Consider the following 27,765-nt stretch of genomic DNA (forward strand, 5'->3'; position numbering starts at 1 on the left):
GGTAACAAAGAAATACTTCTGCAGTAGGCTTTTCTCCCTCAGGAAAGGAAGAATTTAACTTACAACACCGTTTGCCACTTACACGAGGCTCCTGTAATTTCTCCTACTTACTGACTTCTCAAAACTCTCCATCCTATAATTTAGTTTGCTCATTTTTCCCAACCACATGTACTTATTTGTGTAGTATATGCTTCAGAGTATTTTTTCCAGTCTTTTAAGTACAGCAACTTATCTATAAAGTATTTTAAGTTTCAAATCAGCATTTTGAAGTTAAGTTTTTATTTTGTGCTTCTCTCAGAACTGCTGTGATCAACTTACCTGACGGTCCCTGGAATCTTACAGCTAATGTTGGGGCTACCAGAACAGTACTTTGCTCCTTCAGCCACACAGCCTCAATTTGCGCATCTTGCTTAGTCCATATATATATATATATATATTCCTGTGTGATTTGGAAGGGTTTCAATTTTTTTTTTTTGAGAACTAGAGGATTTAATTTTTTAAAAAGTAGTATTTTGTATTTGTTTACTTAACATTATAGTCTTCCTTCACATAACTCTAAATGCTAAGAATGCAAAAACACCAAAGTGATAGATATTCCCATACCAAATTCCCTTCAAAAACTGACCAGGGAGAAAAAGATGGAATCTTTCTCTAAAACAGACCAACCAACCCCACAAATTGCCCCGAGCTCCATTCCTTTACCAAAGCATATTTATATTGTCGGTGTTATGCTTCCCTCTGCTGTTTATCGTAAGAAGTGCAGTTACCTCTTATTCTCAAGTCTTCCTTTAAAAAACAAAACACACAAAACCCAGTAACATACAAACCAATCGTTCATTGCAGGCAAAACTTAAAACTACCATTAAGCTTATTTGCTTATTTTGTTCATGAAAAAATTAGAGGCACTGAGCAGAACTATCCCCACTTATCTCAAGCTCAATATTACATGAAATATCAACTACAACATGCTAATTGTCTCATGTAGTTTACAGTCAATGAAAGAGTTAGCTTCAAGCAGGCAAAAAGCTTTGAAGACCAAAGCAAGGTAACAGAGAGCAAAGAAACATCAAGAACCAAACAATTATGATAGAAATAGCTAGTCACATGTGTCACAAAACAGTGTTATGTATTTCACATTGATTTAAAGAAAAGAATTCCACAGATACATCAAAACCGTCAAAACAGTAGTGGTCTTTATTTCCATCAGACAAGGTAACACTTCAGTTAATATTAATTTATTTTAACATTTGGGAGATACAGAAATTAACGACTATTAAAAAAGTGAAATAATCCCCCTTTCAAAAATATACTGGATAATACATGTGTCTGAATTTTATACTGTCCCTCTGATGTATCCTTTACATTATGTGACATCACATACAGTTTTGCAAGACAAAATAATTTATGGACTGGTTTTCAGCCTCTGATTTGTGAGCCCTCATGGTGTCTAAGAAAAGCAAGTTTACATATGCTATGCAGCAACCTAAGTACATAGATTTCAAAGGGGTCTCAATTCAAATGGAAAAAAAAAAATCTAGAGTGGTCCACAAATCAAAAAAGGTAGAAAATACTGTATTGGAATAAAAATTCCAATACAAAGTTCTGGAGGGAAAGATTAAACATTAGCTTAAAACCAGAAAATACATTACTCAGTATTTTTCTAATTTTAGAAACTGGGCTTTGAATAATGCAGTTATCAGTTGTTTTCGATTAAGATCAAGTTAAAAATTGCAGACTACAGGAAAGTTTTCATATAAATGAAAACAATCTCCTCCCGCTGTCATCTAATGCCAAGCAGGTACCGTATAAATAACATCTGTACTACAGAACTCTTCATACAGGTCAGAGATTTTCAACAGAAACAGGATTTCATTTTAGTTTCAAGCCAATAATTAAAATTTTAGTTCACATCTTGTTTAAAATTTTTAATACAGAGAATTAGTCCTGCAAAACCAGTTAGCAGTCTGTTCCTGTTGCAAGTCATGACTACCGAAAAATTACAGTCTTAAACCCCCTGCCACTGACAAGTTTTCTGAGTCTTGCCAAGAAACCCACAGAGTCACAGAAAGCTTGTAAATTCATTGGGAAGGGAGTGGGGGGATGTTAAATAAAAGCATGTCTGATATAATGAGAGAAGGAAAGAAAAAAAAAAATCAGTGACTAGTTTTCACAGTAAAATGCATCAGCTTTGTAGTTTCATTTGAAACCAAGAACAAATCATGAAACGTCATGAAAATAAGATTAAAAAAATCTCCTAGAGTGATTACTAAATGAAGTTAAAATTACCACACTAATCAGTAAACCCCAGAAGAAAAGCAGATGCCTCATATCACAGGTCCTACATAAACAGTATTCACTTTTCAAAATAAATTCATAAAATCTGTATGTTTGGCCACTTTGCACATTTTTCCCCTAAAAAATACAGTGTACAGAAAAAAGAAATCTCGTTATTCCCAGTATGAATTCTGAAGTATAAGCTCAAAACCCAAAAGTTAAAGATCAGCTAAAAGGATTTTAAATTATTTACAAATCCAGCAGGTGGAACTGCCATAATGGCTTCATTTCCATCCTTGTAGTGGCTTTCACTCTTATCCAGCAGCGTCTGCAGTAGGAATCTCTTGAGACAGCTTCATCACTGATCATCTGTCATTTTAAGCAATTCTAGAAGAGCCCCAACAGCTCCAAAATAACCCTTTAAACAAGGCAAAAGCAAAATAAAACCAATCAAATTCCAAAATAAGACATAAGCATGAGCATGTAAAGTCTTCAGTTCTGTCAAGGTAATTAAAAGACTTTCCTTATAAGATCAGCCTTGCTGTGCCAAGTATTTGCTGTATCCGAATTATGATTTAATAGGATCTTGTTTAGGTCCAAGAAAGGGCCTCATGCTGTGAGAAATCTTACATGGTTCTCCAAAATTTTCAAAAAAGAAGAAACTACAGAACCACTATAATGATGCTGTATTGAGGCAGGGCTGTTCCCATTATGAACACATCCATCTAACAGTCACCTCAAAATTATGCTTACAAAAATTAATTCCAGTTAAGGTTTATATACTAGACCACGCAAGTGAACCTTATTGGTACTCGGGTCAGAAAGCAAAACAAGACAAGTGCAACATTTAGCCACAAATACCACAAGATTAGTGATCAAGCCAAGGAGTTAACAAGGGATATTCTCAAATGAATTTGTAATTAAACTACATTTATGCAGAACTTAGATCATGCATTCACTTCAAAGCAATGGCATTGAAATTCTCCCCTTCACTAAGTCAAGAACCACATGATTTTTGTGCTTAACAAATAAAAGTAAGTTCAACCTGTATTTCCTTACCTCATGTTCCAAAAACAGAGCTTTCAGCTGTCCCTTGGACCAAAAATCCATAGCATATGCTAGCACCTTCATAGAGATCATATTAATTCTGAGAAAGTTGCCAACAAATACCACCTTGTCGATGTTCTGAAAAATTGTAAAGCAGACCAGCAAAAGTTATATTCAGTTACATGATTTGCCTCATTCAACAGGTACTTCTGCCTCCACTATAAAGTTAAATGGGAATTTTGGGTTACATTTAAATTCTCCAGACTGAAAAGTTCAAAAATAATTGCAGTCACTGACTGCTAAGTAGAGATGTTGCAAGAAAAAAAAAAAAAGTTTTATTCCAAAGAAAGTAAGAGGCTGTTACCACAGATGGTGAATATTTCCTTGAAAGCCCAGGACATTCCCAACCTGAATAGGATTATGAGTGTTTTGTTGTTTTGGTTTTGTTGGGGTTTTGTCGTTTTGTTTTGTTTTTTAATTGTATATGACATGGCTGCACCGAAGATACCTTTTCCCCCTGCTTGTTAAATGAAGCAACTTTCCAGAGATCACTATGATTATTAAATCTGGATGGAGAACCTCTGAGGGGTATCTGAGAATTACGTTAAGAGATGGGAAGAAGCATCTTTCATTCTATTACCTGGACTGTGGTTCCGTTTTCAAAATGCAAGTGAAACGTGGCCAACGTGATACTTGTCATGTATTGTGTTCCCTTTTTTCAAAGCTCACTTGAACTCAGTTTTTATACAGAAGCTTAAGATTTTTTGAACAATCAGCCCTATGCTATCAGTGAGAAAGCCACACACTAGCCCTACTTGTGTGCACATCAGTGCATGGAAGCAACAGTTCTGGTGCTTAAACAGTGCCCATAACTATCTTACCAAGCCCAGTTTTGCCTGTTAGGCACAAAAACGCACTTGCATTTTGAATTGGCGTACCATATGATGTTCACCATACGCTAGAATTGGTCTAGAAGGTTCAGTATGAGACCAAATCCTGGTGACATAAGCTTTTACAGGAGTCTTGAAGGAGCCCTAGAAATGTATCTTCACAAGTCCTCTGCTGAAAATTACCAGCAAAAATCTGCATAGAGGCTAGAATTGCCAAGCATTACCTCTCTAGATTCATACAGCTCTATAAAGCCCAACACTTGGTTCTACAGCAATTACTTTGCTATAGACCACTGTTTTGGCATGTCCAGTACTGTGCATGTGACATACCACTGAGAACATCCTCACTTGGAATACTCAGTATTGGAGAGTGCTGATACCCAGATGCAATAATTCATTTATCCAGTCTCGGATGAGCAAATTACATGTCTGTCCTCAAACCAAACACATCAACACAAACTTTATTTAAATAGTTCAGGTTTATAGTCATCTATCTCCTTAGACTCTGCAGTCACATCAGCATGCGTTCACACACGTTCCTAGGAACTTATATGGCTGAAAAGAAGAACTGCTCAAATTTCAAAAGGCTGCTGTTGAACATGGCCAAGAGCAAGTTGCACCCTCTGACAACGCAGTTTTGTCTCTGAAGTAATTTCTGACAAAGGAGGGACAAACATGTAACTAATTAATTTCCTGTAATGCAATACATTTTAATGTCCATTTGAATTTCATTTTTATGACACTTTTTTTGATGAATACACATACAAAGCTACTGTTACCAGAAATTCAAGCAAGCAGTACCTAACAGAGTATAAAAATTGTCGACAATTTTAAATCTAAAAATACTAGTCATATCTACTAGAATAGCAGAGTGTATAACATGCACATTTCATATCAATTTTATTTTCCAACATTCCTTGACTTGGCAAGTTTAAAAATTATGTTAAAAATGTAAAGTTTCCTAGATTCTTGAACTGAACTAAAACCAACTTTAGTATTTTTCAGGAGTTGGAAAATGAAGAAATGTTACTTTTATATCTTAAGGGAGTCTTGCCCATTTACTTTTAATTTGCTTACTGCTGAAATATTCAAAGTTAAAAGAAAGAAGTCTTAAACTGATGAAGGATGTTGATGAAATGCTTACTTAAGCTAATCAAATTACAACATCCTGGAAAAGACATGCACTCTTTCACTCTGTGGGGTCTTGCTAAATTGTTCAAACCCTGCAGTAGAAAGCTATAGTATACCTTCAATATAGTATATACACATATTTGCCAATATAATTGAATAGGGGAATCTATATCAAAGGTGCAATAAAAAAACCTGCGCATATTGTTGCAAGAAGCCTTGTTCAAATGCAACTTACATGTTCTGCTAGTAAGAAAAGCATAATCCAGAGAGACTGGTTTCCTTTATGCAGTTCTGCTGTGCCTAGGACAGATGGTTTCAAATGATGTGTAGCCAAATGGTTCCAGACTATGGAATTTTTCTACCCCACTGCCAACTTTGTGCAAGCAAACTTCCCTTTGAAGTTCTGGAGACAGAATATTTCATTTATTCCCCAGCCTCATTTTTTCCTGCACATATGCAAGTCATTTTCAACACAACATTAAAGCTGCAACCATTGCAAAAAAAACACAACAAAACCCTTATCAAAACTCATGCTTCAGGGTATAAATTGATTTCATCAAAGAACCTAAAAGGGAGCTTCACCATAACCCTAATCTAATACACACAAACTGCACAAAAGCATGTCTCATATTCAACTGTTTATGCTCTTATTTGGGCATTTCATTCATCAAGCTTGGTGAGAGTCAGAGCCATATGTCCCAAAGGCAATTTAGGTGTCTAGGTTATTTAGCAGAATGACAGCATTACTTTTTTTCTTCCGAAGGCAAGCTATCTGGAGATTAACTTACTTGCAATGATGTATCATGTTTGATTTTTTTTTTAATAGTATGTAAAGCTACTAAATGAAGTTTTCATTCTCTAAAGCTACAAAATAATTTAGCTCAAGTGCTGGAGAAATTCTACTTTGACATTGTCTGTGAAACAAAAAATACTTCACACATCAATCCACATTCCTCCACAAAATTCTATGGATTTTTAAGTAAGTCTGCCCACAAAACAAAGATGTTAGGAACTTTTTTCCCCAATGATTCAGAAGCATTAGTTTCATTAGTAGCCTATTTCCTCCTCTGAGTGTCTCGCATGTGGTTCCCTGCTGCAACTCTCCATGCTTTGATAGCCCTGTACAATGCTGCTTGAACTCCATGCCACAAGGCAACACTGTAAAGAAGCTGAAAGCAAAGAGAACACTGAAAGAGAATCATCCTGACTGAAAAACTCAAATTGCCAAAAAAAAAAAAAGTCTGTAGCCACTGTTCACAATGAAGGGAAGTTATCAGTGGCATTTGACAGGGGCATACACTAAGACCTGTGCTGTTCAATGAATTTTAAAAGTGCTCTAGAGAGGTGTATTAGCAACAAACATAACACTTATTGGCATACAAAATTATTCAGGAGAGTCGGAATAAAAGACCAAACAGCATAACAATGCTGAAGAGACTTATACCCAGTGACCGAGGAATAAAATGGCAGATGAAGTTTAAATTAAAAGAGTGAAGCGACACAAATGGAAGTGGGAAGAGACAGAGAGACTTCAGTATTCAGACATTATGATAGGCTCCAAATTAGCCACACGACTCGAGAAAGACTGTGCAGGGACTGTGGGTGGTTTCTTGAAAATATGAGCTCTACGCTCACAAAAATAAAACATTAAGAACTGTTAGTAAAGGAACTCAGAACACAAAATCTATCAATATGCCATCACATAGATTCATTGTGCAACCACACTCTGAATATTGCATGAAGATCTGATCATTAGATCTCAAAATTAGAACCATGAAAAAATTAAGACGACAAAGTGAAACAGTGGAAGAGAGACACAGACTGTCTTCCATAGGAGAGGAGATTAAGTATTAGGACTTTCCCTCTTGGAAACACCAAGAGGGAGATGTGGTAAAGGTTTATCAAAAAAACAAAGCCAAAACCCACCAAAAGCACTAGCAATTAATTATTTGCTATTTCTCATAAAGCAAAAAGCTAGATAGGACCTAGTAAAGTAAACACATGGCAGTTTGATGAGTTTTTTGGTTTTGTTGGGTTTTTTTGGGTTGTGTGGGGGTGTTGTTGAACAAAAAAACCCAGCACTTTCTTCTAATCACAGAATGCTCTGGAGCTAAAAATGTCTATGTGTTAAAAAAAGATTAGATAAATTCATTGAGAGCAGATAAGAGATTAGTTACCACATAACAGTGAAGGATGGAATTTGCAGCTCAAAACAAGCACCTAAATGTTTGATTTTTCAGTTCGGTTGTTTGGTGGGGGTGGGGTTTTTTTGGTCTTTTTTTGTGGGTGGTTTTTAAGCTACTGGAAGCTGGAAAGGTGTATGAATGGAACAATCATCCGTAGTTATCATGCCTAGAGAAAAGAATGCAACAAGCATCTGATAGGAGTTTGAGGCAGGATAATGGACTATATTTTTATTCTCTCTGACTCAATACAGTGGATCTTGTACCTATCAAAACATTTAACACAATACACAATTTGAACCCGTCATATTATGGAAACAAGCCAAGCAAAACACTATTTTAAAAAATCTGTCATGGTATAGTAAGATCTGTTAATAACTACAAGGTAATTGAGAGTATTAACTTGGATTACAAAGGCATTAATATCTATGTATGAAGGCTTGAGAGCAAATGAACAGCTTTAGGCATCAATGGTTCAAGGAGATCTTTACAGTCAACTTTCTTCCCCTCTTCCCTTTGAAGCTCAAAGTACCTTACGCTTTGCATCAAAGTATACACATAACACAAATCACAAGAGTTAGGACACCACATTAAATATATGCATATTTACCAAGGCCAGTTACACACCTACTATTCTAGCAATTTGCATTTTCACATTCTGATACTTTTACTGTGTTTTTTCTAAAGGTTTTAAGCTCATAGTAAATATGCTATCTTACCTCATTCAATGCACACATGCGAGCAATAGAACCTATGTTGTTGGTGATGGTGACCAAAGTAGCTCTGGCCAAGTCCTCTTTACTGATGGAATCTCTCTTTTCTTTACTCATCATATGACCAAAGCTGTGTGAGGAAGATTATTCCTTTTAATATGAGTTATTTAGGAGTGCTAAAAGCCCTTAGAATTTTTTTCATTTAATAAGCTTTGCTTGGATTTGATATCCATTGATTTGAGACAGATTTAAAATGTGAAAAGGGAGCTCACTGGAAAGGCAAAACAATGACCAAAGACACTTCTTCTAAAATAACTGTGATTTAAGATGGAAGCAAACGACATCAAGCATTTCTTATACCTGTTTAAGGAAAAAAAGCAAGAAATAGATGACAGATCTAAGTACAAACCACATGATACAGAGTGACATTTCCACATGGACGTAGTATGTAGTCCAGGGGTTACACACTCAGTTCAGCATGCAACAGGGAGCCCAAGGAACTCCTTAAAAACAGCCCAATTAACACGTACCTTGAAGCTACAGCAGACCCTTGAAGGCCAAACCGCTCATAGTCTCCTCCATAAATATCTTTCACCAGTTTATCCACATTGGTGCTGTCTCCTTTTGCAGCCATTTCTAGTGCTTCTTCAAACGTCTCACAGCCAGTCAGCAGACAGCACAGGCCCAGGAATGTTCCTCCTCCAAGACTAGAAAACCACAGTTCCTTCAGATCAGCAGCTTGAACCAGCTTTTACCACAGCTTTTCAGACTCCCATTTTCAACATTGTCTACACAGCTACCAACTGTTTCTTGCAACTCCTCCCTCGGAGAAGTAAAGACAGAAACCCTAAATTGAGTTTCTAACACAAATATCACCCAGTGTGGTTTTAATTGAACTACTCTTAAATCCTTAATATTCAAATATGAGAAATGATGCTAAATAGTTAGCTGAGAATAAGGTCCAATCCAACACCACAGATGCCTGTTTGCTATTCTTAGCACTCCAGCAAGTTTTCCTTGTGCAAGAATAATTAGCCAGATCAATCATCAGATCACTTAGCTCGGTGATGAAAGAATAAACAGCGATCAAAGCTAAATATCTATGCAGGGGCAGGCAGCCAAGACAGATCTTGTCCTCCTAGCCAGTGGCAAGCAGCAGTCTGGTTGGTTCCTGTTCAAAGCACAGCTAACATCAGCCCTGAATGTCTCAGCCCTTCAAAGAACTCTAAGCAAGGAACAGTCACTTTAATATTTTGCACAGGCTCAAGTACTATATTTACCGACTATATAAATTTAGCAGGCAGTATTTATTTGTGCGTAACAGGCTGCTAATTCATTTCATTAAAATTCTGCTTTGGACTCTTCAGTCTTAACAGACATGAACTTCAACTTGCTAACCTCTACACCCTTCTTCATTCTTTCTTAACCCTTGAGAAAGTTAGCTTATTTGCACTGATTGCAGTCATACCAACTGGAGCCATTGCAAACAAGAGGATCAGTGAGACACCACATCTGAGCTTCATGAAAAAGTACAGGAGGTCAGACAGCGTATCTGAACAGTAAGAAGCCCCGCACACCAGCCACAAAACAGTATTGATTTCATCATCTATAACAAGTCAGCCATCCACTGCAGTCATGGCTTTCCTTTCATAGTGGAAAGGATCAGAAACACATCTTCAGATATCAAAAGGGCTATGCTTGAAAAAACAGCCAGAATTGCAAGAAAATCAATACCTCTTCCATTCAACTTGTGTTCATCTGTACTGTATACAGAAAAATGGCTCACGGCTGCCATTGTGGCAAAGACATGCCCCCGATAAGGCAAGAGAAGACACATATGCAGTCATGTGCAGTATACAGGAGAAACCTTGTTACATGTACCATGCACTGAAGAACAGAATGCAGCTTTGGAAGGGACTATAGCAAATCCAAAAGAGCTTCTTTGGTGGTTGTTTTGGAAGGGGTTTTCAGTTTTCTGTTTTAGTGATTTGATTGACTGTTTTTAAGATTACACAGTTACTAAAAAATGAAGTACATCAATTTAGTTTGCATGTATGAGGAAAAAGTGGGATCGATTCATTGGTATTTTTACTACTAGTCTGGATGGACACATTTGTAACTAAAGCGGTTTCCTATAAGTTAATACTGTTACCACATTTATAGAGTAAACATAAACATGCCTCAGGCTGTTTTTTGGCCTTGAGAACAAAATTCTGCATCCACACTACTGAACTCCTGAATTGCTAAACAGAACAGTCACATCTAAATCTCTTACTGAACATAGGCCAGAGACCATTTTAACTCAGCTGTACCCTACAAATCACTTAGGAGAGCACTAGCTGACCCAGGCTGAAAGCACGCTGAGGACAAAGTAAGAATACAGACAATTAGATTCTAGTCTTTACAGGCTGGCATTCCTTAATTTACCAGCATGCTCTGAAGACTAATGCAATCAGTAAGGAAACAAGTGATCTAGTGAGATTCCCCTGCCAAAATCCAGTAGTAGCAGACAACTCTACAAAGTTTTCTTATATTCTGGATACATCCTAACTACTAAGCAAGAGGTTTTTGTTTAGCCCAAACATTTTTATTTCACTGCTCTGGCTGTTCTGGGGGATCACAGCAGGAGAGAAAATTCATTTACTGGGACAGCATTAGTTCTGCAATTCACAGCAAGAGGTAGGAAGTAGGTAAGAACATCCAGAAGAGACTAAGACAGCTCTAAAGTTGAATGGATCGATGACTTCCCTGATGTAGGCCCCCTCTCTGAAGCAATCATAGGATATTTCCAGCCTTGCTACTGGTGGGCTATTAGAAGAAATGGGAAGACGAGCACAATTTGGGGCTCCACCTACAAGTCATGCTGTCTGGTTCTATCTGTTCAATTAAGGAGAACAGAAACTACAGTTAAAAGAACAGAGTTAAATTTACCTGGATCCTGTGACTCTCTTATAGTTGTCCTTAGAATACACAGCTAGGATGCTGACCCCTGAGCCTATGTTAACCAGCAGCATTGGATATGGATTATCAAGGCAGTAAGGCTTTTTCTGGCACTGTTCAGGATCTGTGGGATTTTCAAAATAATAGCACTCTGGTTGGCCATTGAAACCAACCGAATCAACATAAAGGAGACCCTGGATCAAACAGTCCAATTCATCCAGTTTATGGAGTTGTAGATCAGCAATCTGGAAAAGAACAACAAGAAATTAATAAACAAACATTTCCTAGTATGATACAATACCGAGAAGGACAAAAGCCTCCACGACAGCACTTTGATCACTTTAATAGTAACACATTATGCTATTTAAACAGTACAAAGATCTGTCTAAGCATAAAGTCCAAAATAAAGAGTTTGCTATCTGCCTGACATCAGGTATGTCCCAAAACAATGATGTGCTGCACAGTAATGTCATTTAGTTTCTTTGCCTTTGAGATATTCCCTGCTCTGCAAGCAGTAAACATCACCCCCCGCCACCCCAGTATTCTAAAGCAATACATTTCTTTCCTCTCATCCCCATCCCAAGAGGAGCTGTGTTCTGCAGCTTTTGGACAGCATCTGACACATGCCTGCACAGCAGCATTCCTCAGGATGCAAAGTGCTTTAACGCATCCTCCAACTACATTTCCCAGCAATTTAACGAAATATTCAACAGAAGCATTAAGATCAAGAAACTTCAGTTCAAGAACAAGAGAGTTAAAGCCTTACAAAGTGCATGTGCTTAAGTTAATACGCATTAAACATGCAGTGGATTATGCTTAAGAGATTTACATATTTTTTTTAGGATCTGTCACCAGTTATCAGAGAACTATTTCTTCAAATTATGATGAGCGCTTTAAGATGCCTCATGGAAAATAGGGTATTCCCAATGTTTGGTGAAAAACAATACAAAGAACTGAAACAAAAATGTTGTCAGGCCCATGCCCTCAGCAAATGTTCATAAAAATATAACTGTAAGAGAGAAAAACAATTATAAGAGCTTTAAAAGGACATTCCCTCTGTGGTGTCACAGGTCACCCATGACTGTACTTAACCAGACATGTCTACTTGCCATAGCATTCTGTTTACCAGAATTAGAAATCACATCCCTTTCTCAAAATAGGACACAGTGACAATCTGTAGAAAGTCTCCTTTCCAAATGACATTGAGCTCAGACTTGTGTTAGGGAGAAGAGAGGGAGGAAAAATATAATAAAGATGCTCATCCAAATGCCGAGGTCATTTGCATCCTCACACCTGCAAAGTACATCTTACCTAACGCCACTTCCTAGCAGAAAAAGCAATGGGTATTAGGAACAAAAGGGAGTCACACAGTGCAGAGCCGGTTCTCAAATATTTAGATATTGCAGGATGTTTTTATAACAGCTAATGGAGAAGACTTACAGGGCTAACTACCTCCTATTTTTAATTCTGGAAGCTATATTAAGTCATTAGGAAGAGGAAAGACATTTCTGTGGAACAGGCATGGCCAATAGGTTACATTCTTTTGAGCTATTTAAATCTCTCCCCTTAAGTTTTTTCTCTACTTCTATAGCTCTAACTTGCCTTAACAGAAAGCCATTCTAGTCTTTGGGTCTGCCCTTTTGTTATACTTGCTAGTCCTCAAATCCTGGAACCATAGGAAAGAAATAAGACCAAAAAAACCCACAAACCAGCAGTCTCAAAGACCTCAATATAGATCCACTTACTCATAAAGTGGATAAGACAATAAAGACAGGTGAAGATAATTTCTTCTTGTTTCAGGATTTCCTCCTGTAACTTTTGCACACCCTTCATATTTTTCTTCTTGGTTACCACGTGGCTACACAAATTATAATTACAGAAATGTAGCATAAAAGACTTGAACTATTTAGCCAGCAAATAAAAAGAACAAACACAAATTGGGAGAAATTTTTTTTTTAAATTGTTACAAAAAACTTAAGGCTACTTTGCAAATGTCTTGGAGTTCAGCAATTTCTTCCTATTAGACTGAGAGGAAAAGCTCCAATCAAGAGATACACAATACAATGCTTCATGCACTCTTTCTTACAAAAGACATTCTACAGAGCCCCTCACTCGTTAGAGAATTTATTTTGTTAAGACACAACTAACGCTGCACATAGGTAGTCAAAATAAGGAAAGATTCTATACTAACCATGATCCTTCTCTAGGTTATATGCTTTACAGTCTCAATTTCCTCATCTTACTGTATAAGCTATACACAGCATGACTAAACTTGACTTAACACAGCTACAGCATGCACAAACAAACAAGCTATGAACCAGGAGCCTGCTATACAAAGACAAATCATTAGCAGATTTATGGCCCCTCCTGTCAAAACCTCTGTTTGCCCATAAGCCAAGTACCTGGCTACAAGCTGGTTTTGTCTCATCCATGTTATACTTTTATAACTAGGTAAGCATCAGTGAAAGACTTGCAAGACATGAACAAGCAATACAAATCTAAAACACTTCTGGCACGAGTGCAAAAACACAGGCAAAATCCTTGTTTCTACAAACTCTCCAGTCAGCCCACCAATTTCATAAAGAAAGAACAAAAGAAACTAATCAAAGGCTCTTTTTCAAGCACTAAGCATATAAGTTTTATTAGGTCCAGCCCTCCATGTATAGATGACATACTAGAATTTGTTCTGCTTTTTATAGCTCCGTGCTATATTTAACAGCTGATATACTGTAAGCAGAAAAGCCCTATTACTGCTTTCTTTCATGTATGATATTCATAGCAGACTGAAAAAACTATCTTCCTGCGTTGTTGCAGCAGTCTGGTTTTCATTTTTGGAAGGAGCAAGACTGGCATCAGTATTCCACATTGATCTGCTTCATTCAGAGAACCGCAAGCTCTGCAGTCACCAGACCTCCGAGGCTCCAAACAGCCCAGTGAGCCACCACTGTTCTTGTTTCTAAACACAGATTAGGGCACAGTTGCAAGAAATGTAACACAATCTTGTACAAGAAGCCACAATAGAGCCACAGTCACAATTCCCAGGCCCTTTCCTGCATATAGAACTGCATTTTCTCTCTTCATTCCTTTGCTCACAATGACTCAAGCAGCAAAACTGCATCACAAAATAGATGTGCCTGTAAACATCGTAACTAACATGTGATTAGGTAAATGTTTTTTTCCTGGTGCTATCACCTGACCTACCACACTCTACTTGTCCTCATCTTTCAGCTGTTCAAACCACTTCTTGCAGGAACTGAAGTTTATATGCAAAAATGCAAAACAAAAAATGGGAGCTGTGTGTAGCAGCACATTTTAATTGGACATTTTTCCTACAATGTTCTACAAAATGCATTTGCAGAGATTTTCCAGCCCTTTACAATCCCTAATGTGAGGGCAGACAGCATAATGGTCAACTTATCCTGCTCTGCACTCTTGTAACTATATTCAGCACAGTGCCTCTCTAGAAAAGTTTTATGTCAGAAAATTGTGCTATGAGAAGAAGAATTGAAGAACAAAGTAGTATACAGGACCCTGGAGGGATAATTTATGATGGTTACAGGGAAACCATATGTACATTTTTTAAAAGAACAATTTTTCTGCATTATAGTCAGACTGTAGAAATTCCTCTTTATTTGAGACTGTTTCTTAAATACTGGGGGAAGCAATAAAACACTTTGGACCTCAAGGTACTCTTCAAGTCCATCAAAAATAGGGGCTCAGGACTTTAACTGTGCTTACAAGCGGGTGCAACACCGCAAGGAATTAGTGAACACTTCCCCGTGACAGTTCACACTTTAGCAACACACTCCTGAAACCCAGTTGATTTCAAGGATACACAAAAGGTCTGTGGTTACTGCGCACAGATGCTATTCTAAGGAGAATGAAAGCCCACCTCTTGTCATATACTTGCAAGAGGTGCTAGAAAATGGTACTGTCTGTTCAGGTTTAAGCTTTGTTGTTTTGTTTGTTGTTGTTGTTTTTTTAATAACATGCATAATGCCAAACAATTTTAAGCTGTATTCAAGTACCAGACAGTATAAAAGGAAAAAACATGGTACCAACTTGCTGCTGCTTTGAAGAATGGAAGCACAGAAGTCAAAGACTTGGCTGACATTTGTTTCTTTTTATGGGTGAGTGAAGATTTCCATCTCAGCAAGGAAAACATGAAACAGCCCAGACCTCTAGAAGTGAGCTGAGAGCAGCCATGACATATATACAGCAGAGCTGAAGCCTAATGGATCAACACTGGTGTGTAGTCATCTTTTCAATGAAGCTCCAGCTCATTAAAGTTTTCACTCACTTTGAATTTCCACACTGTTACCAAGTTCTGTCAAATGCAGGAATGTCCAAACCTAGATGCAGTCACAAGTTCATCTGTCTTTTGGACTTCCAATCAGAAATATAATTTTTTTTCTGAAAGAAACTGTTAGGAACATAATGTCTTACAAGTTTTTAATTATCAATTACAACAGCCTCATTTACTGTATCACTCTGGCTTTTATGTGCCTTCTGGGCATTGCTCTAGTTTTTATTTCTTATAATAGCTTACAGTCTAGCTTTTCCTTCCACCTCCCTCCCATTACCTCTCCTCTACTTCCATAAAGACGTACTTTGCTTCCTTTATATTTTGATTGTCTTCACCTCAACCCCAACTCTCCTTTTTGAGCTTAGGTGAGGTACTCTCCTCCCAGCTCATTCCACACCTTGAGGCTGGGAAATATGCACTCACATTCAAACAAGACAAAGTCTAATGAAAATAAAGGGTAAACCCAACATTTGCTGAGGCAGAAGACAGACTCTGCACCAGCTTTGGGCAACTAAAGTACTAGTCTGGAATCCTCAGGAAAGGATCTGCCCTCTCGCCCAGCTAGCTGTAACAATCTCTTCCCTCCCTTGACAGGGAAGAGATGCATGTTGCTTCTCCCCATTCCCTCTGTAGAGTTTCCTAACTTGTGGTAACAAAAGGTGTCACGGTTACTTCACCCGTTCTCTGGATGCCACTTTCAACTCCAGCACAGTCTACACACTATAGGTCAGCACCTACAGCCTGAGCAGCAGTGTCCAGCCTCCTCAAGCAAGCGAGGTGCAACAAGATTTTTAAGTGTCATACACTAGCCTAGTTACACAGCTTAGTCATTCTACAACACAGGACAGTAAGTTTGTTTTAAGATAAATACAGTCTACAAGTCTCAGGCACTCAGTTCATACCACAAAGTCAAGCCTTAGAATCAGCTAACAACTGGCACAAGGAAATTACTCTCTAACAGCTAAGCTTACTCTTAAAACATTTTTTTTTTTTAACTGGTTATGGGGAAGGTCAAGACTTGAGTTTAAGCTTGTGCTGGTAACAGATTTCCTTCCACCCCTGCCCCAAATGTTCTTTATTAAGTGATTGGTTTTCGGCCCAGGCCCTGCTTCCACTGAAGCCAGCAGTAAAATTTCTGTCAAGACAAGTCAGGTTCTGTAGGTGTCTGTTCAGGAACAGAATACAAAGCAGGTTTTAGACAAAAGTTTGAAAGTCCTTTCTTCCCTCATCCCCCATGTATCCTTTACGTTGAGTTGCTTTACAAAACTGAGTGACAGCCTAAGAATTGATTCCTTATTATATTAACAGCATACTTTTGCACAAGTAATGTGCATGTGCTATCATGGAGGAGTCAGAGCATAAAGAGATTTATATTACAGGTATATAAGCAAATAAGTCTATGTACTCCTTACTTTTACAGAAGTGATGCTACTTAAGTATTTACAGAATATGCGAGGTGACAGTACGTAGCTGGGGAAAGGACAGAGGATTATCAGAATTAGATGACAGATTCATCCATGCCTTAACACTATTGTTACCTGAAAATAAAGTCAGCCAGCCATAAAGACCAGTCATTTAGAAAGGGGAAAAAAAACCCCAAAACACAAACACATCCAAAAAACCACCACCAACAAAAACCAAAAAAAACCAGAGCAAAAACAACCCTAAGCTGGAAACAGTCCTTTTAGTGAATTACTTACTGATGCTCTTCAATGAACATTAAGTATAACCATATAGTTGGTAAAATTATTTCTGTGGTCTAGTTTAATGAATAGAGTCAGTTTTCCTACTTCTACGGGAAACATTCAGATCTTAAGAATTAATCAAATGATTTGCTAGGCTACTGATGGTTATTGCTGGCAGTCACCAAGCAGTCCATGGAGACTTCTCCAGGTCTCCTCCTATCCATCACTGTGGATCACGAGAGGGACGTCAGATAGCTAAACCTAGCTAGCTGTGTAGATTTAGTTGTCTTTCTGTAGCACAGAAGACAGGCTTAAAGTAAACAGAAGATGTTTCCCAATTTTATTTTATAATACATAAAAGCAGAGATGTCTAGATCAAACCCATTTAACTCATTTAGGAATTCAGAATTAGACACTGGAACAGGCAAGTAAAGCAACAGGGTGTTTGCTTGCCCATCTTAAGGAGAAAAAGCTGCTGTAATCTTAGAAGGATTCCTTCTTTGGGATTTGAATGCTGTTTTGCAATATGTTGGATCCTTTGTCCTAAATCTACACAATCCTGACAGTCCCATAAGAATTTAGAAATGCCATGAAAGACAACTTAAGAGCATGTACGTAGGGAAATAAAGGGCCAGAACAAAAGCATGTTATCTATATCAGTCATGAGTTTCCTAGCATTTAGCCAGATTTTTTTATGAATTGACAATATTCACAAACATACTTTAGTTTTTTCCACATTGCTTCTAAATAACAGAAACAGTAACATTTAAAGCCTCCTCCATATAAGGCAATATACAATACTGAATCCCCCAACAGCAGGATATTAGACTTGGCACATGTTCTCTACTTTTACAGGCACATTACAGTGATCAAATATTTGAAATAGACATTTCAATGCTTTGAGAGCACAATCCTGAAGCTGTTGTCCAATGTCAATTTACAGTCAGCAGAACACACTGAGATAGCCAGCTGCTGCTACAGTGGCTAATGATGTGTGACAATTTAAGTGCCAGTACACAGGACACTGAGCCCTTCGAAAGAGATTAAGCAAGCAAACCATCATGTAATGGATAGTATTTTGCTTCTGTAATACTCTATGGATATTACAGTTTGAGCCAAGAAATACTTGCTGTAACAGAAGGTGTGGAACTGGATAGCTGTAAGAAGAGGTGTCCAAAGCACGCACTTAGGTGTGAGTGCACTTCACGGTTTACTCTATGCTACAAAACACCCCAACCAGACTTTATAGTGTTCTTAAGTTACCTACCAGTACTGCAGCACACAATGTTAACTAACACTGCAGAGATGTGGGATTTCATTCTTAAGTCCACCAGTAATTTGCTATGTGACCTCATAGTTTTGTACAATAGCTAGCAACACAGCCCCAGCTTCAACTATGGCTTCCAGTGCTACATCGACCATATTGCAGTTGAGATGACAGAGATTGGTCCCTCACTATAAATTGCATATTTACACCAGATAAAGCTAAAGCTATGGAGGGAAATGCCTTGGTATGATAGCCACCAGCTAACTTCCAGTTCAATTCTACAGCTGTGGGAACAAGGGACATGAACTTCCTTCTTAAGTAAGCAACTTTATCTGCTATTACATGATGCAGGAGAGATGAATTTGGAAAGACTGACCATTCCAAAGGGAGAGTCAGCCTCTTCAGAAAGTCTCAAAGTGCCCTCCCATTGTCACTAGAGAACATGACTGGAATCATCCCCTGGACACATCGAAGAATGCTCGAAAACCTGAATTGAGGTCACGTTGACCAGCTCTAGAACTCACCTCCTACTGTGGTGCCAACATCCTCACACAATGTGAAACAAACTAAAACTTTTGAGAACTCAATCATCAGTAGACCCTAACACGTTAAGGGACTTGAAATTAGCCTAAAGGACAAGAAAACTGGCACTAGTAGTGGCCTACTATAGCAACTCAGAAACTTAATAGTCCTTCATTAGCCTAGCTGCTTCCATGTCCAACATTTACTGAAAATGACTGCACAACAGTATAACAGCTGGAATTCATGTTGATCTCTTACACCATTCTCTTTCCCCCTGAGGATCTTGGTCATCTGGTAGGTGAGGGCTATTGACAGAGGAAAAACATATTGTGCTACAGGAATTGATGCTTGGAGTTAAAAATGAAGGACACAAAGTCAAGGTCTGCAGTCAATGGCAGTTGGTAAGTCAGTATGATAGCTACCTAGACTGAAGCAGAGACAGAAAAGCAACTGATGTAACCTGTCATACCCAGCAGCCATCCATCATGCTCAAGATCAGGTCAAAAGCTAGGAACAGAAGTGTCAGACCTGCCTGCCAAGTAAATCATTCACATTAATCTTAGTGAGACTGCTCTGGTACAGGCAGACTAGTCATTCTTTTACAGAAAAAAAAAAAAAAAAAAGAAGATATGCCCCAATAGACACGTACACAACAGGCAACTGCCTCCCGAATTACTATTTCTCTCTAATGCAGTTTGCACAATGGCTCTCTAAGCCTCTGTTACCACAATCCATTTTTGCAGTGTACTCTAGTGCACTCAGGAGCCAGGACTATTGCTAAATTTACACAAACAGCAGCATCCCAATACCTCAGATTTCCACCAGCTTCTGGAGCTCCCTGCAGAGGTTATTTTTAAATTGTAAGGGATCTGGGACCTAGTCACGTCATGAACTGCCTTTCTTCACATGATGTACTCCCAGAATTGAAATCAAAATGTAGCTGCTATTGTCACACTTACATACACTGTTTCTCCCCCTGCTTCACACTTGGTCTTCCAGACTCTTAAGAAGTTTTAAGAAGACTAACACAAGGGGAAGGAAACCTGTATGGTTTCATTTCTGGTCTTCCAGTAAATATCCAGTCTGTAAGATGAGTACCTAATCGCAGGCTTCTAGGTTGTCATAATGCACCCTCAGCTGATTATGAGGCATCTGATCATCACAGCTGTATTCTAAAAAAAAACCCACAACATTTACTAGAGACGTCCTGTACACTAATACTTTAGTAGAATACCCGGCAAGTAGAATACCCTCCCCTGCCCTCTCCATGTTCTCAGCAATTCCACCAATTAACAAATGTGAATTGATTCTGTTAATCTTAACCAGTTAGGACAGATAAAAATTGTTATTTTCTCTGCAGGTTTTAATAGAGGGACTCCCATGATGTTTTCTCAAAGTACTTCCCACTGAATCCATACGAAATGTTCACGTACCGTTCTAAAGTCTTCCTCAAACTTGTAAGCTCCACCTCCTGTAGCACAGAGTGTAGTGTGCAAACTGGAGAAGTTCTTTTCGCTACCCATCTGTATGAACCTGTGCATGGCACAGCTAGGAAAGCGGATGAAGTGCAGGTTTCCTTTGCGTCCACACATAGTCAAGTTTTTCAGTTCAAGATGGACATCACGAATGCCAGTTTTACCATAGGCTGTGTTGGAGGTCAAGTATTTCCTAATGCTTTTCAGGTTTTCCACCTCCTCCTGTTCCTCTTCTGCAGTAATGTCCTTAGGTTCAAAGTAGACCAGTTTAACCAACGTTCCACCAATATCCATTCCAAACCATGGAAATGCTAAGGACAAAGGGGTTGGGGAGGAAGAAAGAGAAAGTCACTATAAATATACAGCTTAGCCATATCACTTAAAACAGTTGCTGAATGACAATTCGGTGCAGTCACACTAGCAGTATCTGCTCCTGAAAGCTGGTGGTCACTTACATGTCCAATTCACATGTATTAAACACCTCTCTAACTTAAGACTTCATAAAGCCTCAGCTAAGAAAAAGAATAAAGAAAACATCAAAATACTCTTTTCTGGAGAAACAGGTTTTAATAAAATGAAAATATTTTTTCCCAGGAAAGTATTTTACTCTTTAGTCAGCAGCTCTTGACAGAGCACAATTGCTGCATTTCACCCAGTCTGACTCCTGGCACCAATTCTTAAAATAGACTAAGGAGAGGAGGAGGAAGAAACAACCAAACAGGAGAACAAGATTTCTCAAGTCACATTCCCACTGTGTAGCATCTACAATTGCCTTTCCAAGACAAGCTGGATTTTCCATAGTCACACGGGTCTGCCTGAAGAGCAGCAATACGTAACTGTCCCATTATGCTGTGAGTTTCCAGACTTCAACCCACCAGAACGAGCAGCTCTAAAATACAAAATCTATACACAGGTACTGCAGGAGGCAGCAGCTAGTAATGTTTCTTAGAGAAATTAAAGTACTGAGTATGTGGATAACATCTAAGATCCGTTTCTAAAATGGCAGTCACACAGTCACCTCTCTGCTTTTAGGGAGAATCAGCAGACTTGCTAGAAACGTTGATTCTACCAAGTAGGGCACCCCAACTTATTGATATAAACGCCAAACCATGGACACCATATACATTACTGATATTTCTGCCAGTGAATCTAAACATAAACACCTTGGGCAAAGATTTTAATAAGCATAGGAGGTACTGATCACACTGTTGTTCTTCAGGTAATCACAGATCAGTATTAAGTTACTCAACTTCAGGCTGAAAGTAGCTTAGAGTCTTTTACTTCTTAGCACAAGGGTCCCAGCATCATTCTTGTCTGGCTGAGTAATTAAAAAGTTTAAATTTCACAATTGTTAACATACCCATCCCCCAAAGCCAATCCTTCAATGTCAGATGTTTGAAACAGTTCTTTTGATCCATTCCTGTATGCCAAATAATTGAATTATCAGTTTCTCTCCCCTTTCCCTAAAGGCAAGGAAGGCATCATGCATAAACTCCCAGGAAGTAGCTTGCTTACAGCTCAGTTTTCCTAAGCGCACCTTCTGTTACCTGTTCTAATTTCTTCTCCGTGCCCTACAAGTCACAAAGACACTGAAATGAAGTCTAATTTGAGATTTGGGAAGATACATCCTATGCAGATACATGAGAGCTCCCTGAAACGTGAAGAACTCAAAACAAGTGTTTTTAAAATAGGCTTTATTTTGAAGAGAAAAGTATGTTGCCGTACACTAACCTGTAACTCAAACACTTGTGGAAGTACAAGGTTAATATTTAGGCAAAAGTAGTCTGGTCCATACTGTACAACACTACAATGCATTGGAGCCCAGGACACCAATTCCATTAGCGATTTACACAAATCTTTATTTAAGCTGCTGAGAGCTTTAATTACCTGTCCCACTGGAACAGTAAGTCTCCTCCTTGGATTTTCTTAACTATGCAAACAGGAAGTTTAATTTTAAAAGCAGCATGGTTGGACTGTGCCATACAGAACCAGCCTGTAGCTACACGTAAGCCAACTTCCAATACTCTACATTAAGGGCATAGAATCTGCTACAATCTACCTGCACCAACAATTGCTTTAAAGCACAAGCCCAGCAATAAAAGTGTTAAGTACTAACAGCTGAGAGTTGTTAATAAATGACTGCCAAGACATCTACTATTATATCTTAACATTTTGAGAGTCATAACTAAATCTTTAACAAAGAATAAGTACTGTAGAAAACAACTATGAAGTTATTTCAAGTCTGTATAGTTCTTGGGATAGGTACACGCAATGCTCACATTTAAAAAGTGAGCAGAAATGCCAAGACTTTTTTTTCAGTTTATTCTCTCTATGAATCCAAGTTCCTTTCAATTTGTTGTGAGCCAAAGCACTGCAGAAAGAAAAGAACTTTGCTCCTAGAACAGCAGCAGTTTTCTTCAGCACGAATAAAGAGCACAAGATAAGTCCACAACAACTGATATTTCAGTTACGCAGAGCAGCAGCTTAGTTTTCTTCACAGCTGCTAACACCAGCTATCTGTTGGAATCACACTAAAGATGACAACTATTTTGACTGGTTGACCAATTAGGAAAAAACAAGTCTCAAAGTTACTGACAATTCCTGCTGAAATTCATATAGCTCCCGTACAACTGGAGTGACAGTAGAAACACTTCTGTATTCCAACGATTATGTTAAAAATTTATTCGTTCTATCTTTTGTTACTATCAACAAGTTTCAAAACAAAACACACCACTGTGTGAATACCATCAGTTGCTTTCAGTATCTTTAGACAATCCACCCTAGCTGTCACTTATACACTTCAACTTCCCTGACACCATCAAATAGGGTGCTAATGGGAGCGTGCCTGCAGACTGCAAGGTGCTCCTGGGTTCCTCCACCTGCCTAAATACGGAGAGTAAGACCATTCAAAGGCCACCAACATCATTAGGGCCCTCACTGCTACAACCAGGGGGTATGAAGAAAGAAAGGTATTAGTGTAGTTACAGTCTCCACAGACCTGAGGGAAAACGGGGGAAAAATTGTCGGTTTTTTGTTTATTTTAAACTGGAAGCCCAGCATTTCATTGATAAGGACCTGGATATTTATTCACATTGAGGTAGTAAAAGCCAGGAAAGCAAGGAGGGGAAAGTGAAATCTACCACATCCACATCTTAGGCTGATAACAGTTAGTCAAAATTGTGCGATTGACTATGAAAAATGAAGACACTGGATACATTGCAGAAATGCTTTCATGGTGTAAAAAAATGCACTTAACTAAAACTGTCTGATAAGATTGTTATGAGCTGATTTCCCTCTTCTCAAAGTCAGTATGCAATACGCCTATTGGATCAATGCAATCTACTATTGTGGAGAAAATAGAACTAGTCTACTGTATTGCTACACTGCAGTAAGTGATAAAAAATAACGACACTATAAAAATCTAGTTCTAGGTCCCATAGAACTGATACAGAAAGTGTTAAGATGAATCATGCATTCTTAGAAGCCTAGCATAAATCAAAGAGTCTGTTTATCTTCTTAAGAAAATTAATTCTCTTTATGTTAATAAACTGCATCAACTACTTACTGGTTTGTTATGTTGAGATAAAAATCTCCATTACTCCAAAATTTAGCTGCAGAAGCATGTGACAATGCAAACAGAAGGTATCTACAGGATTGCATAATTAGGTAATCTGATGCACACCAACAGCTGTTCTATCTGGGGGAAAGGTTCACTCATGAGAAATTCCATGATACATTTCACCTAGTTTCTGCACAAACTTTGAAGGGTATGAACCTATAAGACTATTCCTGTAAGGCATACTACATTCAGAATTGAACATATTTGATTTTTAAATCTCCTATGCTTAATATACAATATAAGGAGAGGGTGTGGAGGGTAAATACCAAATCACAACATGGACAAGAGCTCAGGGGAAGCCAGAATGAAAGGGAACTCCTGGGTCACTAAGTAACATTTCCCCCCGTTAAAGAAGATAACCAAGGGTAATCCTTTTCATATGTTTCAACAACCACCACATAAGGTTAGCTGAATCTTTTTTACTCCTCAACTCTTAGAAGGAGATGGTGCCTGAATCCTGCTGGTTAGAACTTCTCTCTACCTAGACCCCCAATTTATCTATGACCAGTTTGCAGCAGTTTCTTCTTTTGCCAAAACTGTTTCAGCTTGCACATCTCTCTTACAAGACCTGTATTTCCTCAAACACAGATACAGTATCTCACTTTTTTTATCAATAATTTGAATGGTTGTATCAATACTCTGATATCTTAGCCATAAATATCTTGTATGAAATCTCTTCGGTTCAGCTGCTTTTCATCATCTGTATGTCCAGGAAGAAATCCTATTACTTGATTTACATTTTTCATTTACATTTAATTTGCATTGCTTGATGCTTTGATGATCTAAGAACTTCCTTTTTTAATTGGGATTGGAAGAGGGGGGGAGAGCCAAAAAAAAAAACAGAGGGGAAGAGTGGCAGGAATAAGCAAGAGTCACACGTTAGATGGAATAGTATTCTCACAACTTCTGAAAACCTTTTTCTATTAAAAAAGAAGCTGATAATACCTTACATATATTTTTCAATTACTTCTTCCTACTTTACACAGTTCTTTTGAGCAATCCAAACATGTTGTAAAATGGAAGCATTTATTTTCCTTTGAACAAAAACAGACTACATAGCTTATACAGCTTAAAAAATTAATTATATCTGCTTAGTAATGGAATTTTTTTCAAACCTTACAAAGCTAGTGCTAAATAAAACATGTGTGTATATATATCAGGCAAAGCCTTCCAGTTCATCTTCAGCAGCCAGAGCTTATAGAATGTCTTCCTCCTCAACAGAAAATGAAAAAAAAAAAACCACCAAAAAAACCCCTACAAACCACCCACAAAACACACAACCAACCAAACTTCTAACAAAAAAACCCCTTCAAACTCAAAAGCACAGAGCTGTTTGTTAAACAGGTGTGACCACCCACCACACATATGTAGCCGTATTACCACAAACTGATTTCTGAAGATAGTACTGGGAGACTAGGTCATTACCTAGCCTGTATAGCTTCAATAAAAAAACAAAAACAAAACACACAAACTAACGAATAAAAGCCAAAACTTACAAAGCTAGAAGCAGCAATGATTATCTATCAAGAAACTCATTCTTGGATCTGATAGCACCCAGCCTGATGGAAGTGATTTGCGTAAGTTTCCCATTCCTGCTGGCAATGCTGATATGCGATTTTAACTCACAGAATGCTGGATCACAACACATCAAATAGTTCAGTTTGTTATGACCAGTCCTACCCCTTAGGCAACCCTTACTCCCACCTACATTAAAATCAACTGGAGACTAACTTAAGCAGCACATCACCTGAAGCAATTCTTAAGATTAAAAGATTGTAGGATATTCCAATGCCTTGAACAAAATTTCCGTAACCGATAATGTTGTACTTACTGTGCCAAACAATAGCAAGACCAAAACCATTTTCACTCCTGTACTCTTCACCAAAATATACTATGTAATCATGGCATTCCATATTTCACTGCAGGTGAAGAATCCTAGGTTTTCCACAGCTTCCACCTGGCTTTAAGTAGTGCTGCATAATCATGCTGCAGCCAAACATCACAGGTGTAACAACCTAAACATTGGCCAAAAGCATTCTTTACTGTGAAGCTACAACTCAAAGTGTTTATAAACTACAACTAATATGCATTATAACTGCCACAGCTATACAGTCACAATGCCTCAAAATACACATTCTTTGACCCCTAACAATTACATCTCACCCAGAGCCAGCTGGTAAGATGCTAATCTGAATAGAGACCCCAAAGCTTTAGCTTAATTTAAGAAAAGCAATAGAATTAAGATATTCAGCTGGCTTCTTCCCTACATCTGATGTAGAATAACTAGAGTGGTGCTTCACAGCATTAACTGCCATGCTGAGATCTTTGCCCTTAGCTGGCTACAATGCCGTTTCACAGGGATCAATGAAGGCACTTAACTGCTCTTTCTTGTTCTTCTGTTCAAAGGTCACATTTAAACTGAACATGATGCTTAAGCAGACTTTTGAAATTTGCAGAATTCACACCGTTTCAGTATTTTATTCTCTTCTGGAGCGCTTCACTGTGCAAGGCATCAAAACAGATACTTATCTGTATTCATTACGCTGTGCTGTGATACGCAAAGGTAATGTAAACCCTAGTCTCACAAAGCAGCTGCACTAGTGATTTGAACCAGAAAACTGACAGAAGCCTAACATCCCTGGCAACTCATCTACTTCAACTAAAGAAAAAACAAAGCAAAGACAAGCTTCTCAGCAGAAGGTGAGTCAAAAGATAAGTTAGTCCCCAGATCCTCTCTCACCACAGGCTAATGAGCAAAGCATACTGGTTTCAAAGGGCATCTTCCCTTCTCTGAGGGGAAGAAGACTTGGGAATATAGAAGTCTACCATCACTTTGGCAGAAAGCAAAAACAATCAAGAAAACATATAATTTGCAAAGATTAAAGGAATAATCGCTGCAAAAAGATAGGTTTCATTTGTTGAAATATTGGGAAATGCCAATTATCTCATTATCTTTTCCACCACGCAAAGCAAACCCCACAATCAATACTGAAGTCTTACATACCATGTGGCAACCGCACTTCATTTTGCAATGTGTCCTTAAGCACAGAACAAACATCTGCAAAGGCCAGGATTAAATACAAAAAACCAGTAAAACGGGACTGTGTAGTATTCACTACAGATGGATACAGTGGAAGGCTACATAGTACCAGGAGAATTTTAATATAATTTAATGGAATTTTTAAGCTGGTGACAATGTACTGTCATATTTTCCTGCAAGACTAATACTAAATCGCAAATTTATTCTTGTACAAAATAAGCCATATAAATTAAAAAGTATAAGATCAACAAGAATTAATGTGTTTTATTCAGCAAAGAAATTGCCCAGAAAATAGTTCTACAAAGCATTTCCCTCACCTGCTGTTTTCCTTAAAGCCTCATTGCATTAAAACCCCACAACTGAAGACTCTGTTGCCATACATCTTGGGCAATATAGCCAGTCACCTACGCTCTCTACTCTGATGGGCTCTTTTTCCCCTCAAGATGAGAAAGAGATTCCAAATTCCTCATTGATTCTTATTCAAGTGATTATATAAATAATTAAAAGCCTTATTCTTAGCTTCAAAATAGTTTTTAATATTATGAAGAGTTTGATATGCAAGTGCTGACTCTTCTTAGTTACACCAAATCAAAGCGTAAGTTAGTCCAAGTTCTGCAGTTTTTGTTCCTAAATGAACACATGAAGCTGGACAAAGACTACAAAAGACAGCTTG

The 27,765-nt window shown here is 38.1% G+C and overlaps 1 protein-coding gene across 1 annotated transcript in view; it reads right to left on the minus strand.

The window, feature by feature from the left end:
- Positions 1 to 1,479: 1,479 nt before the first annotated feature.
- The window catches only part of PANK1 (pantothenate kinase 1), a 28,042-nt gene continuing 1,756 nt past the window's right edge, over positions 1,480 to 27,765 (minus strand). The window contains exons 2-7 of the mRNA XM_082002062.1: positions 20,392 to 20,744; positions 11,170 to 11,423; positions 8,769 to 8,945; positions 8,245 to 8,368; positions 3,334 to 3,459; positions 1,480 to 2,692 (exon numbers count right to left, since the gene is read on the minus strand). Of these exons, the coding sequence (XP_081858188.1) occupies positions 2,633 to 2,692; positions 3,334 to 3,459; positions 8,245 to 8,368; positions 8,769 to 8,945; positions 11,170 to 11,423; positions 20,392 to 20,744 (1,094 nt within the window). The 3' untranslated portion in view covers positions 1,480 to 2,632. The remainder of the gene's footprint in view (positions 2,693 to 3,333; positions 3,460 to 8,244; positions 8,369 to 8,768; positions 8,946 to 11,169; positions 11,424 to 20,391; positions 20,745 to 27,765) is intronic.

Source organism: Phaethon aethereus, assembly GCF_964289735.1.
Source record: "Phaethon aethereus genome assembly, chromosome: 7".
NCBI classification, from domain to species: Eukaryota; Metazoa; Chordata; class Aves; order Phaethontiformes; family Phaethontidae; genus Phaethon; species Phaethon aethereus.